This window comes from Tursiops truncatus, chromosome 7 (assembly GCF_011762595.2).
Source record: "Tursiops truncatus isolate mTurTru1 chromosome 7, mTurTru1.mat.Y, whole genome shotgun sequence".
In the NCBI taxonomy this organism is placed as follows: Eukaryota; Metazoa; Chordata; class Mammalia; order Artiodactyla; family Delphinidae; genus Tursiops; species Tursiops truncatus.
The window spans coordinates 26,551,173-26,573,225 of NC_047040.1; the positions used below are offsets into that span (position 1 = coordinate 26,551,173).

General features: G+C 36.1%; 1 protein-coding gene across 10 annotated transcripts in view; it reads left to right on the plus strand.

The window, feature by feature from the left end:
* Positions 1–2,122: 2,122 nt before the first annotated feature.
* The window catches only part of KANSL1L (KAT8 regulatory NSL complex subunit 1 like), a 145,681-nt gene continuing 125,750 nt past the window's right edge, over positions 2,123–22,053 (plus strand). For 3 of the 10 annotated variants that reach the window (XM_033859820.2, XM_033859821.2, XM_033859822.2), the window contains exons 1-2: positions 16,938–17,043; positions 17,758–18,874. In XM_033859820.2, the coding sequence (XP_033715711.1) occupies positions 17,787–18,874 (1,088 nt within the window). In that variant the 5' untranslated portion in view covers positions 16,938–17,043; positions 17,758–17,786. Of the gene's footprint in view, positions 2,277–2,726; positions 3,699–11,374; positions 14,887–14,906; positions 15,809–16,251; positions 17,044–17,757; positions 18,875–22,053 lie in introns of those variants that run through there. The other 7 variants (XM_019938994.3, XM_073807306.1, XM_019938992.3 and 4 more) reach the window with 7 other exon arrangements.

The following is a 22,053-nucleotide window of genomic DNA, read 5'->3' on the forward strand; positions in this document are numbered from 1 at the left end:
ATTTATCATAATGTCAGCTGTATATTAAGTGCTGCACACGTTTCCTGAGTGAAAGGAGTGACTGAATAAAAACCAGTGTTGAGGACAGAGATTATCTCATGAAATCACTATAATACTGCTTACCTGGACACTTTTAAATGCTTCCAGATAGGTAATAATTCTGTCAGCAAGAATGGTGCCCTTCCCTTCTCCTTGTTCTTGCTGGTTCTGGAAGTCTCCTAGCCAGTGTTATATTTTTTCTTGGAAATCAGAATGCTTTGAATGTACCTTCTGAATAACAATATATCCTTGATGTTTAAAAATTAACTACATGCATTTTTCAGACTTTTGCTGAATGAATAATATAGAAAACAATTTGACAAAGTTCAGTATGTCAATTTTTCTATTAAGGAGCTTTGGTATTCTACAGTCTCTGGAAAACTGGCATGCATCTGCTATAAATATTAAAGTCATGCTTTAGAATAATATTCACTGTCAAGGGACAATGTCCTTAATATGTGGTTAAATGGGGTAAAAAAAATAGAGTATGCAGTGTCATCTCTTACACCTCTACTCAAACTCAAAGATACTATCTTCTGAACTATTGATGCCTTCCTTCTTTCACTGCCTAAAGTCCTTTAAATTACCCAGACCAAATACAAAATCTTTCTGTGAACTATCATAACACTTGCTTGACTTCTCAGATTGTTCATTAAAAAAAATATTTTAGTGCCTTATTCATTTTTGTATTTCTGACTGCAGGGATACGACAGCCCTTCCTTTGAATATCCAATAAATATTTGTTGATTTAATTATTTTCACAACACATCATTCACTTACAATTTTTATTCCAATGATGGTAAATCGATTTCTGAAACACTTCCCTTACCCCATATGAAGGTGCGATTATTGTTTTGAGCGATTCTTAAAAAGTATTATCTCCTATAAATGCAGCTTGTCATAAAAATCATTGCAGTTATGTCACAGTCTACTAAAAAGACCAAAAACAAGCCGGTTATTTTCCAATTCCAGTAATTTGCGTCATGTCTTATGTTTTGCTAAAACTCCAGTTCCTTGTTTTCCACGCCCCCCCCCCCGATCTTATCCTATTAATAAGGTAGAAATAAGGGCATTTGTCTTTGTGGATCTAAAATTTTAGTGCGCTTCATTCCCTAAATGATTCCATGTGTAAATTAGTTGCTTAGTAAAGCCTGTAATCCGTCTACAGCCTAAGGAGCTATATTTAGTGCTCAGTTATTTAAACACACACACACAAATTGCGTGGCTGGGTAAATGCCTAGGTGTAGTTTCGTGGTGAGCGGAGTGCTGGGCCAGGTGCAAAACTCCCAGCGATGTTTTTCTGTGTCCCTGGCCAACTATCTCCGCGTAAAACTCCATCAATTTATTTGACTGCGCTACTGCAGAACGGAGTTAACTCCAACGCCACTCAAAGCAGCTTTATACAGATTTTTTAAATGTTTGAGCTGACCCTTACTGATTTTTTTTTTTTTACTATAAAACGACTCAGCTAGATCCAAGGCAGATTTGCCATCCTCTTTCAGGGCCCCTCGGGGGTGGTACAGAATTACGACTTTGGATTTGAGCGCAGAGCCCAAAGAAATGCAAACGCACAGACACGTAGAGACTTGGCAACAGCGACAGAGCTTTGTTAAAACTTGCCCCTCCGGCGGCGGGGCGGGATGGTTTGGCCGCCAAGGAGCCGGCGCGGGCGGCAGAGCGTAAGGCAACCTGACTTTCCTCTCGCTTTGTTTTTGCTGTCAGGGTGGTACAGAAATAGCAAAGCAGGGGCGGGAAGTCGCCCGGGTGTGTGTGTTTTTCCCCGCTGGCACAGGGACCGCAGAAGGAGGAAGCAGGAGCAGCGCGGAACCCGCCCGCCCCTATGCAGCAGCGTTCAGGCGCCGACCTCCAGCCGCTTCCAGAACGCTCAATGCCGCTTCTGCGGGCCCCGCCCCCTGCCGGGGTTTCCCCGCCACCCTAGCTCATTTGCATGGCGCTGCCCCTCCCCCGCTGCCATTGGCCGGCGCCGCGGCCCGCCCACTGCCCCTCCATCACGGCAGGGTTCCGTCCCCCGAGCCGCCCGGAGCTGCGGGCAGCTGGCGGACTGTTAAACCGCGGCGGCGGCGGCGGCCGGGGCGGGAGCGGGACGCGCTCTGGATACGAGTCAGCGGCGCCCCGGGTTGGGGGAGGCGGGCGGGCAGCTAGAGATCACCTCAGCAAACCCCACCACAGCCGGACCGAAGGTGCGGCGGCGGAGGGGAGCCAGGGCGCCCCAGCAGGCGAGTGGCCGGCGTCTTAGCGGCGGGCTGAGCGGGGTGGGTCTCCTCAGCCGGGGACTGCGGCAGCGCGGGAGGGGAGAGCGAAGGAGACCGCTGGGTGGACTTGCGGGCCAGGCGACCGGTCGGCAGCCCTTTCTCTCACCCCGAATCCTCTGAGCTGTTGGATTCTACGTCCCGGCACCGGATTGCGCTCTACAGCAGGGGTCGGACCGCAGCCAAATTTAAACGGCTAAACCTAACAGCTTTGGCAGAAGCCGAGGGGAGGGACGGGGTGGAGGGAGGGGCGGGGGCGGATCTAAGCGCGGTCACGTGGGGCAGGGGAGGGGCTTGGCAAGCCTCCCTTTTGTTTTGGCTGGCGCGTGCGCAGAGGGCAGGACACGTGGTCTTTTGGGCCCGCCCCTTGCCTCGCTGGCCGCGCCTTGCTGGCTGTGGTTGTGGTGTCGGCTGTTTTGGGGAGGCTTTGAGGCGGGGTTGTTTGCGTTAGATGGGACCTTTGTTTTAGTTAATTATCTTCACTTTATTTCAGGCAGACGTTGATTTGGCCTTTAGAATTACGTGGGATGGAGGAGAATCTAGAGAATTGTTGAGGAATGGTGTTGCCACGTTTGTGCCGTTTCTCTGCGTGCCGAAGGGATTGATGTTGCCGGAAAATTTGAGGATACGTGGTGTTTGGTAGCAAGAAATACAAGACTATGTTCTGGTTATTAAAGAAACTACTGGAAAGGAAGAGGCTAGCTTTCCAGCCGAGAGGGAAGGCACTGGCTGGATCTTGTAATGTTTTCTTACTCCGAGAGAATTAGTATTTGGTTCGTTCGCTGCCCGCTCTGCTCCGGGCAGGACCCACTTGTCCCTTCCCCTCGGATCAGCGGTCTGCGGGGATTGATTTTTTTTTCTTTCTTTCTTTTTGAACTGTGGGGAGCACGTTACTTTTTGATAACCTAAACTTTAGTCAGCTGGGGAGATTTAAGAGGATTACTTTCTTCGTCTTTCCTTAACCAGTTTGCTTAACTTCGTGCTGAGTTTGGGTCAGTAGGATGTTATTTTAAATTTCGACCAGATGGGGCAGGTTTATCAGCAATAAAAGCTAAGTGAGATATTTACCAGTACTGCAGGCAAAACCGACAGTGTTTTAGACTAGGAAAAAGTGGCTCAAAAAATAATTAAACATTAGCGAAAAACCTGGTGTTCTGGAATGCGGATTGCTTGAGAAAGGCTTTGCAGTGAGTGGTCTCGGCTGTTTCCAATTCTCACTAGCTGTTCTCTTGGGCAGGTTACAACCTCTCCGATCTCAATCTGTTTCCTCTTGTAAATAGTTTCATAATGCTGTCCTTGCCTTAAGAGGTTGTTATGAGAATCACATGTTTTGTGTTAGTAAAAGTGATTTATAATCTTTACCAGCACTACAAATACAGAAATTGACAGGTAATACGGTTTTATAACAAAAGTCAGTTGTTTTTTTAAGCCAGCATGCTGGAAGAATATAAACGATGAATGAATCATGAAATAGGATATATTTGAATATCTTCAAAATCTGTTGTAACTATTATGTTTGATTCTCTGTCATTTTCCACTTTCTTAATCAGATCAATGTCAAGTTTGCTACCATTTCCTCATAGTTTTAATCTAGATAGATTATCGTTACTTCTCTTACCCAGCCCTTCTGGGTTAATTTTTTACATGAAATTTTTCTTAATCTAGGCCGATTTTGTCACTGATTTTTTTTTTTTTACATTTACTGTGTGTGTGTGATATATGCCTTTTCAAATAATAATTATTATTTTTAAATCTTATAATTTGGAAAATGAAGATGGGTGCAAATAAGAAAAACAAATAATTTGTATTTTTAACTATTTTCCTATGCGTATTTGTGTATTTTTCCTAAAAGTGGTATCATTTTAACTTTACCTCATAAACAGTCCCATGTCCTTAGTCATTGAAAAAATTATTTTTGGCAACTCGATGTTATATCATGTAACTTTCATATTTAAAATTTTTCCTGTTGGTAGATGTTTGAGTTGTTTCTAATGTTTTGCTGATGTAAATTTCACTACAGAAAATAGCCTTTTACATAAATCTTTGGAAAATTTTCCCCTAGATTTGTAAAAGAGGAATTACTGGGGGAGTGGGGGTGGGGTGTGTGTGTGTGTTTGTGTTTTAAGGCTCTTGCAACATCGCCAAATTACCTCCCAGAGTATTATATTGTTTAACACTCATCTAATGTCTGAGCATGCCTCACATTACATCTTTATTCATCATCTGGGATTAGCAATAAGACAAAAAAACCTTGCTTTCGTTAGCGTAAAATTTTTTTTTCACGTGTGTATGATACATGTGTTTTATTGTCTTAGAAGCTGCTTGAGGAAGATAAATATGTTTCATATTTGATGTGCTGCAAATCACATAGTGGGTGCTCAATAAATACTTGCAACTTGACTATTAATATTTATCTTTTTGACCTCTGAAAGGTCAGGAAATTATATCTTGCTTTTTTGTCTTACTCAATTTAGGAGTACATTGTTGGCAGTATACTATTATTGTTTGATTCATTACTTTGAGTACTTTTCCGTTCAGGTGGGGCCTCACTGATCTTAGCACAGTTGTCTTCTCGTGACTTCCCATTGTCCAACTGCTGCATTATCCAAGAACTCCATCCAGTTTTGATGCCATTTATCATAATAACTCGGATGAGTGAATAAAGGAAATAGTCTACCTTGTGTGGAATTCACTTACAAATTTCACTTTAATTGTTCCATATTCACTTGTAGCCTTTTCTGTGTTTGAAGGAAAAAAAGCCTACTGTCTAAAGTTACTTTGTTTCATTATTCAGATTGTTCTTGATAGCACAACTATTAATTACCTTTAACATCTTTTACTGCCTTTAACCTTATTCGTCATATGTAATTTTTACTTGTTCAGTTATTTATCACTCTTCCTGTCCTTTTACATTTGTCTGTGCTGTATTAATAGTTGAAGGAGGCCGAAAGCTGTCTCTGTCAGGTTTAGAAGATTGTTTACTGATTGGGTTCCTCAAGTTATAAACAGCAAAGAATGAGACTGCTTGCACCTGCAGTGTCAGCTAATAGGAAATTAGCAACCCGTTTACTGACTTTGGGCATATTGTCTATTATACCTCTATCGTTAAAGTCCTTACTATATCACAGGACTATAATGGAATACTGTACATAATGATGACACTCAGTCATCAATACAATCCTACATTACTTTCAGTATGTTTGATTTAGAAAGGCAAGGAAGGTGTATTCATTTCCAAAAAATTTACCTTTTTTTCCCTTTTAAATGTTCTGAAGAGATTGCACTGAACTGAGACTTTTGTTACTCTGTGTGGGATAAATAAACCAGCAAGTGTTAATAAAAACGGTAATATCGTACTTGCCTGTAGACAGTCTGTAATGAAAATCTGAAAACGATTCATAATGAAAGTTTTTAATACTTGGTAATATTTTTACGTTTTCAGGAACATTTTATTTCTATATGGATGTGACGGTTCTCTTGCAGAATTGGGAGAAAATGCAATCTTTTGTAATATTAAGGCTTTGTTAATATCTCTAATGAATTTTTAATTGTTTATTTCTAATCCTATAAGATCAAGAATCTTCAAGCATGTTGTTTAAAGTAATTAAAAAACTTTTTTTTCTTGGCAGTAGATCATTAATCAGTGTTTAACCACGTGAAATTAAGTTGGAGCCAAAATGTATATAACGAGCAAATGTGATAGTGCTAAATCTAAACGTAAATTTCTGGATCTAAGTTGATGTACACAGAAAAAAGTGACTCATTTATATTCCTATGAGTCATGCATTTATAACTGAATAGTAATAATTCCGCTTGAAGTTTGAAGTATGATCTGTTTGATGTGTTATGTGGCCACCCAAGTGGCTTTATCTTTAATTAAATTCCTTTAGTCTTCAAAGAGAATTCCTTTTTAGGCATAGTTTTCAAAGTGGAAGGAGTTCTAGCTATAAACATTATTGAAATAGAAAGTACTGAGCTAACTGTACCTTGGTCATGCCAATTACTACAGTGTTTTCTGCTGTAAATTGAGAATGCCCATTTGTGGCATAAAGAGATCTTGAAAACACAACAGTGTATTTAGTATCTTCCAGTAATTCCTATATTTTTGAGGAATAAAATTATACCAGTGTAAACTCTTTCTCATTACTTTTATTGACTTAATTGACTTAATTTAACTTTATGAGTTACAAATTAGAAACTTTTAGTCCCCTTATATTTCAGTAATGTTTGGAAGAGCTGCTCAAATTTTGCTAAAAGAATTTTTTTCCTGCTCCTTCTCTTGTTTTATAATGGATCAGCTATCTGAAACACATTAAAGTTGTAAGTGCAGAAATAATTTAATATTTATCTCTGCTTCAGGGTTCTCCCCTCTCTCAAAATGCTGTTGGTAGTCTTTTCACTTTCTTTTAACTTAAGGATGAATCTGCCTTCTTTATGATACTTTTATTCCTAGTTTATGTTACCGCATTGAAGAGAATTGGGATTATCCAGATTTCAATTGAAAGAGTAAATTTAATGTTCAGAGGGTAGATATTGATTTGATATTCCCCATGGACTATATGGAATATACATGTGTGTGCTAGAATGTAAGTCAGTCAAATCTGAAGTAGTATTTTAGGGGGTGGAAAATCAGATTTGGTTTTTAATTTTTAATGTTCATTCTCAGGAGGAAGAGTGGTTCTTATTTATAATTGTCTAGATTCTTAGTTTCAGCTCTGAGGATAGACTAGATTAGCTAACTTTTGATTTTCTTTAGACCGTATGCCAAAAATTATTTGGTATATGTGACCTGAATAGTAATTGTAAAGACCTGGTTACTAGTGTTGGGATCAATCCAATAATTATTGTTATAATTACCTCACTGTACATGCAGCTTTTGAGGGATGACATGATGGTATTTACTATATCTCATGATGTCCAAGGGACCAGATTGCATTTAATTAATGCTAAATTCATAAATACATATGATTTATAAACCTTAAAGATTAAGTCACTAATGGAAGCATTTTGGAGACAACAGGGCAAGGCTCCTTATTTTTAGTAAGGTAATATCAGAGCAACTAATTTCTTCCTTAATTCACAATGAATGTTCTTTGGATTAAATTGTAGACCCCAAATTAGAATTTGTAGTATAGACTTGACTTTACAATTCCCCCATTTTTCTGAATTTGATTTATAATAATGAAATTTAATATAGCCAAAAAGAAAAAAACTGTTTTGATTCTTTGTAGTTTTTAAATGTTTGTAATTTAAATGAATAAACTTTGGCTTGTGTTACTGAAATTTTCTCTCTGGTTGGTAGTGTTTTAAGATACTTCTAAGAAAATGTATATATATTGAAATCTGGAATTTTGCTATAGGGTTGTTTACTTGGTGGATTATCTGTAATAGTTTTACAATGGATTGTTTTGGGTTTTGGTGGTTGTTTTTTTTTCGGTTTTCTTTTTTTTTGGCCACCCCTAAAATTTCTGGGCTGTGGATGTGCTAAGGAATTATTAATTTATTTTTACTTAAATTGGAATGCAGGTTGAAAACTCTGTTGTACAACATGAAAGTGAAGTTCGTGCCCAGGAAATATAATTGATTTTTGGATTATCTAGAACTATTGCCTCTTAACAGATAATCAGAATAATCTGTCTGGTTGCTTTCTTTGAAAGGGTGATATGATTTCTTGCAGTTTTGCTTCTTAAATCCTGTTAGCTTACTATTTTAGTTTCTGTATGTTGTGGTTAAGGAAGTTTAGTTGTTTTTTTCTCAGTTTTATTCTTTCCAGTTTCTTTAAAGTCCTATATCATGGACTGACTAAATTCTTTTTACAGAAAGGACCTATTTTCCTTGAGTATCTTGGGAAAGATGATAGTGGTGCCGAGAGTAAATAGAATACAGTGTTTTAGCAGCTAGAAAGAAATTTCTTAGATTTAGGTAAGATCCAAACACTTTTTTTCGACCCAATATGTGCATAATTAGAAACCGAATAATTAGAAACCAGAATAATTGGAAACTGAATATTCATAAGAAGAACAAGATGCTTAGAAAACTGTTTGAGGATTTGCTTTTTTCACATTCTTTTTGTATAACCTAAGCATAGGTGTCTAAAAATACTAAACAGTATTTGGCTAAGAACTTTGGGACTGAAATATTTTAGTTAATGGTTGATTCCTGTTTACTTTAGGGGTACAGTATACTTTATACTGTCCAGTAGAGTAATCCTTAACCACATATGACTATTGAGCACTTGAAATGCAACTAGTCCAAATTGACTGTGCTAAATGTAGAATAAACACTTTATTTATTTATTTATTATTTTTTTGTGTGTGTGGTACGTGGGCCTCTCACTATTGTGGCCTCTCCCATTGCGGAGCACAGGCTCCGGACGCGCAGGCTCAGTGGCCATGGCTTACGGGCCCAGCCGCTCCGCGGCATGTGGGATCTTCCCGGACCGGGGCACGAACCTGTGTCCCCTGCATCGGCAGGCGGACTCTCAACCACTGTGCCACCAGGGAAGCCCATAAACACTGTATTTTGAGACTTTAGCACACATAAAATAAACATATCTCATAAAGATATTTTTATCCAATATTTTTATTGGAGTCATATTTTCTATATAATGGGTACAATGAAATTCAAATTTCATATGTTTCTTTTTACTTTTTAAAATATGTCTAGTAGCAAATTTAAAATTACATATTTAGCTCACCTCATATTTCTATTGGACAGCAATGTTCTATACTAATATTTCCTAGCCTTAAGACTCCTTTCACAATAAAATATGAATCCTTTTCCTTGAAATTTTTAAATGATTTTATTATTTTGGATGGTATTTATTGAGGAAATATTTATTAAGGGCCTACTATGTGCCCAACAGTATTTTAGGATACAGCAGTGAATGAAAACATTCAGATCCTGCCTTCATGCAGCTTTCATTCTAATGGGAAAAATGTATGATAAATAACTTTTAGTAGAAAAAAATTTAATGAACTATTATTTGTTCTAAGCATACTATTGGCTATTATATATAATTTCACGTAATATAATTTTAATACAGTACTTAATTTATTGAATGACATGTGCTATTTCATTTGGCATTTATCTTGCTTTGTGTTCTCTGCATTTCCTGGATCTGTGGCTTGACGTCTGACATTAATTTGAAGGAATTCTCAATCATTATTTCTTCAAATATTTCTTCTCTCTTCACCTTCAGTATTTGCATTACATGTATGTTAACACCTTTTGTAGTTGACCCACAATTCTTGGATATTCTGTTCCTTTTTTGTTTTTTTTTTTTCAGTCTCTTTCCTCTTTGCTTTTCATTTTGGAAGTTTCTATTGACATATCCTCAAGCTCAGAGATTCTTTTCTCAGCCATGTCCAGTCTACTAATGAGCCTATCAAAGGCATTCTCATTTCAGTTATGGTGTTATTGGTCTCCAGCATTTCTTCTTGATTCTTTCTTAGAATTCCCATGTATTTCCATATCTTTGCTTACATTATGCGTCTGTTATTGCATGTTGTCTACTTTTTCCATTAGAGCCCTTAGAAAATCATAATTTGTTTAAGTTCTTTTAAAGTCACAGTCTGATAATTCCAACATTCCTCTCATATCTGAATCTGGTTCTGATGCTTGCTCTGTCTCTTCAAACTGTTTTTTGTCTTTTAGTATGCCTTGTAATTTCCTTTTGAAAGAGGGGACATGATATACCTAGTAAAAGGAACTTTAGTAAATAGGTCTTTAGTAAGATGTGAGGTATAGAGGAAGCATTCTATAGTCTGGTGATTAAGTCTGTCTTTTAGGGAGGCTGTGCCCCAACTTCACAAATGCTTCACAGATTTTTCCACCTCTTAGGTGGGATAGGATGGCTACATGGGGCTGAGGTTAGGTATTTCCCTTCCCCCACATGGAAGGCTAGTAAAAGCAGGAGTGGGGTATTTCTTTACTTTTAAGAAAAAGCAAGACTCTTCAACAGATTTCTTAGAAAGTAATATATCATCTGTCACTTCTTTATCTTCATTTTATTTGACCTCACTATGGCATTTGATAGAGCTGCCCATGTCTTTTTAACATACTTTTGAACACTTTGGAATCTCAATTACCTACACTCTGGAATTTCCTTTTCTCTCACTAACTAGACTTTCTTTTTTCTTTCTTTCTTTTCCTTTTTTTTTGGGGGGGGGGGGTGGGTTTTTTTTTAACGTTTTAATGAATGGGAGTGTGCATTTAAAAAAATTATTTACTTTTTGGCCACACCGTGCAGCATGCAGGATCTTAGTTCCCTGACCAGGGATCAAACCTGTGCCCCCTGCATTGGGAGCTCAGAGTCTTAACCACTGGACTGCCAGGGAAGTCCCACTAACTGGACTTTCTAAGTCTCCTCTTAGGGCTCTTCCTCCTTTGTAACACCTCTTCCTTTGTTCAGATAAATGTGAGTGAACCCCCTGGCTTGATCCTGAGCTCCTTTCTCTCTCTGGCTCATTATGTCTAGACAAGTTTGTAATTTTTGTTCCACAAACACCCCTAATTTATTCCTGCTTTACAGATTTCTATTAATTGTCTTTTTTCCTTGGAAAGCTCTTACCCCAAACCTTGGTTAGCTTGTTATTGTCATTTCAAGTCTCAGAGCAGATGTCGCCAACACAGAAGTCTTCCTTCATCTACAAATCTAAATTAGCTCCTACTGCAGTGTAGTTATGCTCTATTACTTTACTTTGTTTATTTTTATAAAAACACTGTGAGAACCCTATTTACTTCTGATCTTTTTGTTTTCTTGTTTGTATATTCTCTATCTACCATTTGCTAGCTAGAATGTAGGCTCTGTGAGAATAGAAACCTTATTTGTCATGCTGTCTACAATCTTTCTGGTACCTAGGTTAGTGTCTCTTACATACTTCTCAATAAATATGTGTTAACTGAACTGTTGAATGTTTGATCTTAGATCAAATATATATTAAGTGGAGGTTAAAATCCAGCTTCTACCAAAAATAGACAAAACTACATTTATGACTTAATGTTGGCCATTTCTTCATTTTCTGCTTTTAAAAAGTCAACTGGTTAATTTCCATATTTTTTGGAAAATTTTTATTTGTTTTGTTTTTAAAAGATGAAATAGGTTTACAGCTGTCATTCACAAGTACTTCTCTATAACTCATTGTGGTATGGATAGATTTATACCCAAATGAAAACCAGATGGTCTTACTTGTGGTTAGTTATTCTCACTGTCTTAAGTTGGCTTCTGAAATACTGGAGATACCTTTTAGATGCTATAAAATAATTTTGATCATTAGTTATGGAACTAATGGAGATATCTTCAGGTGAATTTGCAGAATTATTTTATGCTCTCAAATCAGTATTCCTTATGCATTCTTCCTCTCACCAGTTGTCTATTACGTGTAAAAATGAAATAATATACCATTGAAAATAATTACAGTTTAAAACTGTATAATGGTCAAAACCATTATTCAGAGTTAACCTGAATGGTAAATTCAGTGACTTTCAGGAGTTTGCACGTCTGATTTCCACTAATTCCAAGACATATTATCTTCTGTATGTTTATGTCAAAGGCTCCTCAGTTGTTATGTTTTAAATAGTTGTTAAATGTTTATTTTATTGTTTATTTTAATTTTGAGGAAGTGCAAGTTAATCAATTTTTTTCTCTTATGAATGTTTTTTGTGTCATAGCTAAAAAAAAATCTTTGCCCAACCCAGTTTCACAAAGATCTCCTATTTTTTTCTAGACATTTTATGGTTTTAAGTTTTACATTTAGGTCTATGATCCATTCTGATGCATGTGACTATTTTTGTATAAGGTATGAGGTGTGGGTTAAGGCTCAGGATTTTGCATATGGATGCCTTATTGTTCCAGAATCATTTGTTTTTTAAAAAACTAAGTCTTTCTGCATTGAATTGCCATTACATCTTTGCCAAAAATCAATTGACCATAGATGTGTGGGTCTATTTCAGAGCTCTCTATTTATCTGTCTAATTATCTGTCCATTCTTTTGCCAATCTATGTTTATTTTGACTACTGTAAGTAGGTAGTATGAGTCCTTCAGCTTTGTTCTTTTTCTTGTTTGGGCTATTGTAGTTGCTTTCCCTATCCATACAAATTTATGAATCAGCTTGTTGATATTAGCAAAAATTCTGCCAAGATTTTGATTGGGATTGTGTTGAATCTATAGATCAGTTTAAGGAGAATTAACATTGTAACAATATTGAATAATTAATCCATGAACACAATGTGTCAGTCCATTTATTTAGATCTTACTTGATTGTTTTTCCTTGGTGGTTGTTTTTTTCAGTGTGTAGTTCCTGCACATTTTTTGTTTGATTTATACCTAAGTATTTCATATTTTTAAGCTATTGGAATTAATATTATTTTAAAAATTTCTATTTCTGTTTTTTTCATTTCCAGTATCTAGAAATATAAATGATTTTTGTATCTTGACCTTATTATGTCTGCTACCCTAGTAAACTCATTAGATCTAGGAGCTTTTTTTATAGATCCCTTGGGATTTTCTATGTAGAAAATCATGTCATCAATGAATAGACACGGTTTTACTTTTTATTTTCCAGATTTCTATGCATTTTGTTTCTTTTTTCTTCTTCTGTTCCACTGGCTAGGACCTCTAATGTGATGATAAATAGGAGTGATAAGAACAGACACCTTGCCTCATTCCCAGTCTTATAGTAAAAGCATTCAGTCTTTCATCATTAACCATGAAGCGGCCTCTAGGCTTCTGTGTAGATACTCTTTTTCGGGTTAAGCTATTTCCCTCCTTTTCCTAATTTACTGAGTTTTTTTTTTTTTCTAATTATGAACAGATACTGGATTTTGTCAGATGCTTTTTATTTGTTTTTTTTCTTTAGTCTTTTGATATGGTGAATTTCAATAATTAATTTTTTTAAAATGTTGAACCAGTCTTACATTCATGGAAGAAGGCATACTTGGTTGTGACTTATTATTCTTTTTATATATTGCTGTGTTTGTAACAGTTATTTTAAAAATAATAACTGAAATAGGTGTTGTTACTACTTAAATTCTGGAATACCTTTAAAAATCATAACTCTCTTCTCTGTTTATTAATTCAGCCAACAAATATCTGACAATTATTGTGTGCTAGACATTGTTTTAAGTGCTGCAGATTAGAATATTGAACAAAATTGAGTTCTGCCCTTAGACTATATTACTTTCTAGAATGTAATATAAAGTCAGGTTCTGACATTAGCACCCCGAGGAACAATAAAACGGTGTAGGGGAATGGAGAATCATGAAGTGAGGGGCTAAAGCTATTTTAAATAATTAATCAAGGCAGGACTCTCTGAGGAAGTGACTGTAGAGCAGAAACATGAATGAAGTGAGGGAGCTAGCTATCTTATTTGTGGAAAATTGTTCCAGCAAATATGAAGTCCTGAAGCAAAGACTTGTTTGGTGTGTTTCAAGAATAACACAGAGGCTAGTGTTTATGGAGTGCAGTAACCCATAGAGATAGTTACAGGAGGCTAAGTAGTCAGGGACTTGATAGTGTAGAACTTTGTAGGCCATGGTAAGAAAAACTTTGGATTTTAAGTATAATGGCAACCACTTATTTTTCAACAAATATTAATTCAGTATCTGCTATATGTTAGATACTTTTGCGTCTTGACAACATACTAGTTAACAAATAATGAAAAATCCAAGCAGTTGTAGATCTTAGAAATGTTAGTAATAAGTGTAGTTGTTTACGTTAATATGGAGGTAGTCAGAAGTGGTAGAGTTTAGAAGGATCAGTTAGTAAGCCTTGTTTATACACAGTGATTACATATTTAGGTATTTTAAAAAATTGGAGTAAATGGACTTGAGTTTTATGCTAAAACTATATGAACATAATTTAACCTTTTTTAATAATAGGAAATAGTTATTTTCCTGAGTTTCTTTTGGTTGCAAAGTAGAGAGACTTTCAGGCTAGGGTTTTTTAATAAGGATAGAGTCGGGAGTAGAATACAGAAGAACTTCATGGAAATCCTAGAATAGGAACTGTGATATGGCTGGGCCTTCCAGAGTCCAGGATCCCCAAATCTTTATATCCAAGTGTGTTAATTATCTATTGCTATGTAATACATTACTCCAAAATTTAAAACATTTATTTCACAGCTTCTGGGGGTCAGGAATTTAGGCATGGCTTAGCCGGGTGCCTCTGGCTCAAGGTTTCTCACAAGGCTGCAGTCAAAGTGTTGGTTGGAGCTGCAGGCATCTGAAGGCTTGACTGAGGAAGGATCTGCTTCTCAGATCATTCACATGGCTAGTTGGCCGGCTTTAGGTCATTAATGTCTGTTGGCTGAAGACAATAGTTCTTTGCCGTGAGGGTCTTCCCAGCTCACAACATGGCAGCTGGTGCTCCCGAATGAGAGGGGTGACAAGATGGAGGCCACAGTATCTTTGTAACCTAATGTTGAAAGTGGCATCCCATTATCTCTGCTGTATTCTGTTTGCTAGAAGCAAATCACTAAATCCAGTCCACACTGTAGAGGAGAGGATTACACAAAGGCATGAATACCAGGAGATGGGTATTATTAAGATCACTTTAGAAGCTGCCTATCATACCAAGTAAGCCCTAGAGATCTTACCAGAGTTTTTGTGTGTATGTTTTATTCTAGTTCTCTACCATAAAGGTTCCTTAGCCACTGTCAATGTCTACATTTCTTTCCCTTCTCTTTTTTCTACCAACTCCATTTCTTACCTCTTAATCTATGTATCTTTTTTCTGCTTCTTATTTTTAGTTTCTCCTTATCTTTAGTTTATCCAGGGCCTAAGATGAATTCCACTGCTTCTTCTTATTTCACCTTCTGCCCCTGCTGCTAGCCACTTTGATTATATCCTTAGCACCCTGTTCAAATTTTTGAAAGAGACAAGGTGGGTAAGGAGGAGATAGAGTATAATATCTTTTGAATATGATTACCTCAGAGAGAACTGTGATTAGGGCAGTTTCTCTCAGAGAGCAATGTAGTTATTTAAATACTATTGTAGATGTTCATAAATTAGAAGTTATAGGTCATTGAGTGATCAAGTGACAGACCGAGTCTTGAAAAAAAATTTCCCAATGCTAGCTTGTTTTATAATTATTTTTCTATTTCTCATTAAAGTAGAGTGCAAAATATACTTTTAAAAAGAAAACCCAATATTATGGTTATTTTTGTTTTCCTATTTGTTTTGGATTTAGAATAAATGAAAATCTGTTATATATAAGATTTATTATTTTTGAGGCACTATATAAAAGTGTATAAATTTTAAGACAGAAAATTATACAGAAATCTACATTTTTTTGGAGACATTATACAGTAAAATATAAAAAAGGCAAACATTTATTTTTATCACACAGGATTAACAACGATTAACATTTGCTCATATTTCATTTAATCTTTTTCCCCCAAGTAATAAAATATTGTAGTTAAAATTCAGCTCCTCTTAAAACACCACTCTTAGTTCTGTTTCATGGAACTTACCTGATGCAACTACTGTTACAACTTTGGTGGGTATTTTTCTGGTTCGTCTTTTATTCTTGTAAACACATAAACACACACATGTATATGTACATAAGTATGGTATGGTTTTGTGTTTGTGTTTTATTTATATGGTACCATACTATATATAATCTGCACCATTTCTTTTTTTTTTAAACTTTATTCTGTTTTTGAGGTTTGTCCATATTGATACATATAGATCTAGGTCATTTTTTTTAAACTGCTATTCTAGTATTCCATCATGTTTTAATATCCATTCTCTCACTGTTAGATGTCTAGGTTACTTTGAAAGAGTGTTTTGCTCATACAAACACTGATCTCTTGTGCACCTGTGACAAACACATTTTCCACATTATTGTCAAATTATAGAATCAATTTATAGTTGAAACAGATGTGAGAAATCTTATTTACCCATGTTCCCATGGTAAGTGATATTTTCAGACTTACCCTCTTTTCAGTTTGGTGATTAGAAAACTGGTCTCTTGCATTATTAATCTGCATTTCATTTATTACTGGTAAAGTTGAGTATATGTTTAATGACCATTTGGATGTCATCATCTCTGAAGTGTCCGACTGTTGTAACCTTTGCCCGTTTCTAGGAGTTCTTAATATATTCTGGATACTAATCCTTTGTCTATTGATATATGTTGCAGTTATCTTCTCCTAGTCTATCACTTGCTTTTAACCCTGTGTGTAGATTTTTATTTTAATTGCATAGAAGTTTTTGTGCCTTTTTTTCCTTTTGATCATTCTTATTAGTCTTTGCAAAGAATCAGCGTTAGGTTCTGTGTTTTTAAACAAGAATGAAGGGTGTAGAGTTACAGCTACCTCCTGGGGACATACAAGTATGGGAGTGTGGCCATTCAAATGGCTATTAACTGTCATGTGCATTGAAACAAAAATTATGGAGTGTCATAGTTCCAAAGTGCCTTCAAAAACTTTTAATTGTTAATGAAGAAAATTTTTTTCACTAACTCTTCAATCTTCATAATTTTTTCATCATAATTTTTAATAGTACTAGATTAACTTTTTTATGAGTCAGAATATATGGTTTTATACTTTTTTAATAAAATAAAATTTGTTTAATTATGGAATTAATCTTTAGTGTCATCTGTTACATTCCCCCCTATTTTTCAGGCAGGAGTAAGAGCTTCTATAATGATAATTGATGACTATCCATTTGTGAAAAGGAAAATAATGATTGAAGATGATTTTTCAGAAAAAAAATTTTTGCACATTGCAGGTTAGGCTAGTTTTTACTACCACATTATTTTTAGCACCTGTGAAATTGTATACTTTTTTTTTTTTTTTTTTGCTGTGCTGTGAGGCTTGTGGGATCTTAGTTCCCCGACCAGGGATTGAACCCTTACCCTGACAATTAAAGTGCAGAGTCCTAACCATTGGACCACCAGGGAATTCCCAATTATATACGTTTTTTGTAGTTCAGTTCACTTATATCTTATTACCTTATTTCCTACATTTTAGTTATTATTAATACTGTTCAGATTGTGAAGTTTAAATTGAGAAATGAAGGTTTTGAGCAATTTATTATACTTTATAAAAATAATACTTTTGGCTGAAAGTGTGGGATTGACTCACATTTTCAAGTATGAATCCCAGGTTGGATGTTTTTCTTTTAACTCTCACCAAACATTGTCCAAAAAATGGAATCCTGAGATGTAATTGCATTCCCAAATATTTGTCTAACTCTTAAATACTAGGCACTGTGCAACTTTCATTTGAGTTTTGGGTGTTAGGCCCACAGTCAGAATGGAGAATAGTCCTTATTGAATTCCTTATGAGCTAGCAAAGAGCAAAGATAATGTTAGGAGTTGGGAAATAGAGGAGGAATTTAGTTCCATTCACTTTTTAATCAGAGACATTGAAAGTGTTGCCCTTGGGGAAAGTATAAAACTTTTTTCTTGATATTTGATCATTTATTTTTACATTATTTTAGGTTTGCAGTAATTATCTGCAGGATTCGCCATGACCCCAGCTCTGAGGGAGGCAGCAACAAAGGGTATCTGCTTTTCATCTTTACCAAGTACCATGGAGTCGGACAAGATGCTATACATGGAAGGTCCAAGAACGGTAGATGAAAAGCTAAAAGGAGACACTTTCTCTCAGATGCTGGGATTTCCAACTCCTGAACCTACTCTTAGCACTAATTTTGTGAATTTAAAACATTTTGGCTCCTCTCAGTCTTCAAAACATTACCAGACTGTTCTTTTAATGAGTTCTAATGCTACATTAAATAAATACAGTGAGAATTATAAACAAAAGAAATTAGGGGAACCCCACTGCAATAAGCTGAAAAACATACTGTGTAATGGTAGCAACATTCAGCTCAGTAAAATCTGTCATTCTCATTCTGAAGAGTTCATCAAAAAGGAACCTCTGTCAGATACCAAAAGTCAGTGCATGACAGATGTACAAATTATTTTGGATTCAAATATAACCAAAGACACTAATGTAGATAAAGGACAACTGAAAAACTGTAAGTGGTACCAAAAGAATGCACTTTTGGATAAAGATAGTGACGCTGAGATTAAAAAGGGTTTATTGCACTGTGCTCAAAACAAAATTGGGCCTGACCACTCAAACGTGCCTATTAGTTCCTCAACTGCTGAAAAAGAGGAGGAAGTGAATGCTCGTTTACTTCATTGTGTAAGCAAACAGAAAATTTTACTTAGCCAAGCTAGAAGAACTCAGAAACATTTGCAGATGCTCCTGGCAAAGCATGTTGTTAAGCACTGTGGTCAGCAAATGAAATTTTCTATGGAACATCAACTCCCCAAAATGAAGATTTTTCATGAACCTACCACAATTTTGGATAACAGTTTACCTAAATGCACTGAAATTAAACCAGACATCAACTTATTGACTGCAGAGAATAAATTGTGGAATGATACAAAAAATGGCTTTGCACGGTGTACAGCTGCAGAAATGCAAAGATTTGCACTGTCTGCTACAGGGCTGTTGTCTCATGTTGAAGAGGGTCTGGATTCTGATGCAACTGATAGCAGCTCTGATGACGATTTGGATGAATATACCATTAGAAAAAATGTGTCAGTGTAAGTGCAAAATTATTATTAGACCTTTTACTGTTCTGTATATAGCAGCAATTTTGTCTTGATTTCAAGATGTGTTTAAAAGAAATAGATTTTCTAAAATCTTAATGCCATAATCTTTAAGTTATAAAACTTTGGTGAATTTTTAAAATGTTTCTTTTGTTAAAAATGACAGTCTGTTAATATATACATACTATTTAAAAATAAGTTACCCAACTGCTCTATCTAGGGAAAAAACCCAGATAGGAATAATGAAAAATAATTAGCTATAAATATGTATTTTTCCTGTTCTTGAATAGAATAGGCTGTGGACAGGGCTTAAAATTTTGCTTAAGTTATCTAGCCAAAATGTATAGCTAAAAAAATTTAAAGTCTGCGTAGGTAGCCCTCACTGGCTTCAGGAGTTTATCAGTTGGCAGTACATATAAATTGACCTGCTAGTTAGAAAATTTTTTTTTAACTATTTATATGCTCGTATTCACAGCTTTCAGCTCTGGTCTTTACCAATTTAGTCAATTTTTGCTAGATTAATATAACCAAAACAAAATTATAATGTCAGCTCTTAGATACCTATTGAATGCTTATTATGTGCTGGACCCTAGAGATTCAGTGATAGACAAAATATTCAGCCTCTACCCTCTTGGGAATCTGCTTCAAACAGAGATACCTAGATATTTTATAAAACGAAACAAAACAAAACAGAAGCACAGAGAAAAATAGTTTTACCTATCATACCATTTTAATACTCCAGAACAGTTCTGATAGAAGTTTCTGGGATGATGGAAATATTCTGTGTTATCCAGTAGGCACTAGTCTCATGTGGCTATTGAGCACTTGAAATGTGGCCAGTACAACTGAAGAACTGAATTTTTTTAAATTTATTTATTTATTTATTTATTTATTTATTTATGGCTGCGTTGGGTCTTCTTTGCTGCGCGCAGTCTTTCTCTAGTTGCGGCGAGCGGGGGCTACTCTTTCATTGCGGTGCACGGGCTTCTCATTGTGGTGGCTTCTCTTGTTGCAGAGCACAGGCTCTAGGCACGTGGGCTTCAGTAGTTGTGGCTCGCGGGCTCTAGAGCGCAGGCTCAGTAGTTGTGATGCATGGGCTCAGTTGCTCTGCGGCATGTGGGATCCTCCCGGACCAGGGCCTGAACCCATGTCCCCTACATTGGCAGGTGGATTCTTAACCACTGTACCACCAGGGAAGCCCAGAACTGAATTTTTAATTTTATTTAATTTGAATTAATTTTATTTTAAACAGCCAGCTAGAATATAGTTTCTAATCTAGCTTTCAGAGAATCTGTTAATGTCCCTAAATTGATGCAAAATACTGTGTATATATGTGGCATTTGGGGAGGAAGAAGTTCATCATTTTTATCAAATTCTCAAAGATAAGTGAGAATCATTATAGAATTAGAAGCGGAATACATTAATTTTTACTAATAAGTAGAAGGTCAGTATATTAATTTTTATAGTAAGGAGTAAAATGTAAAACAAAGTGAGCATTCCAGGCTTTTTGGTGTTCTGTTATCACTATATTTGAAATGGATTTGAATGAGAGCTAATAGTTATTGAGGACATATTTTTCTAACTGGCATTGTGCTATTTACTTTACATTTGATATATTATTTAATCCTTTCAACAACCATGGGAGGTAATTGTTGTTATCTTTATTTCGCTTAATAAGAAAAAGGCTCAGCATGGCTAAGTGACTTGCCTATGGTCAAAAAGCCAGATAAGTGGTGGAGCTAGGCTTCTTGCCCATGTATGTGAAACTTTAAACCTATGCACTTTCTGTTGGACCATCCAACTTTGTCAACATTATATCAATGATGCTTACACATTATTAAGCAAGTGTGTTCTATAAGAAGTCCAGAAATTTATCAGGTTTTCTATTTATAATGCTTTTGAAATAATTCAATTTAATAACATTTAGTAGGTAAATGCTGTAAATTATTTACATTTTGTTGTTGAGAAGAGCTAATGGGCAGGGTTTCTTTTTTTTTTTTTTTTTTTTTTTTTTTTTGCGGTACACGGGCCTCTCACTGCTGTGGCCTCTCCTGTTGTGGAGCACAGGTTCCGGACGCGCAGGCTCAGCGGCCATGGCTCGCGGGCCCAGCTGCTCTGCGGCATGTGGGATCTTCCCGGACTGGGGCACAAACCCGTGTCCCCTGCATCAGCAGGCGGACTCTCAACCACTGCGCCACCAAGGAAGCCCTAGGGCAGGGTTTTTTATTATTGAAATATAATTGATGCACAATGTTATGTTAGTTTTGGGTATGCTGTGTAGTGATTTGACATTTACATGCATTTTGAAGTAATCACCAATATAAGACTAGTAACCATCTGTCCCCATACAAAGTTATTACAGTATTATCAACCATATTCCTTATGCTGTATATTACATCTCCGTGCCTTATTTGTTTTATAAATGGAGGTATATACTTCTTTAATCCCCTTCACTTCTTTCCCCCACCACCCCACACCCTCCTCCTCTGGCAACCACCTTTTTACTTTCTGTATTTATTAGTCTGTTTTTGTTTTGTTCCGCTTGTCTTGTTTTTTAGGTTCCATATATGAGATCATATGGTATTCGTCTGACTTATTTCACATAGTATAATACCCTCTAGAGTCATCCATATTGTTGCAAATGGCAAGATTTCATTTTTTATGGCTGAATAATATTCCATTGTATGTATGTGTATATATATAAAAAAAACTTCTCCATTCACCTATGGATAGACACTTAGGTTGCTTCCGTGTCTTGGCTCTTGTAAATAATGCTGCAATGAACATGGGGGTGCACATATCTTTTCGAGTTAGTATTTTCATTTTCTTCGGATAAATACCAGGGAATGGATTGCTGGATCATAAGGTAGTTCTATCGTTAAATTTTTTGAGGAACCTCCATACTGTTTTCCATAGTGGCTGCACAAATTTACATTCCTAACATTAGAGCACAAGGGTCCTTTTTCTCTGCATCCTCATCAACACTTGTCATTTCTTGTCTTTTTGATAATAACTATTCTAATGGTGTGAGGTGATAGCTCATTGTGGTTTTGATTTGCAGTTCTCTGATGATTAGTGATGCTGAGCACTTTTTCATGTGCCTATTGGCTATCTGTATGTCTTTTTTGGAAAAATGTCTATTCAGGTCCTCTGCTCAGTTTTTTTGTTTTGTT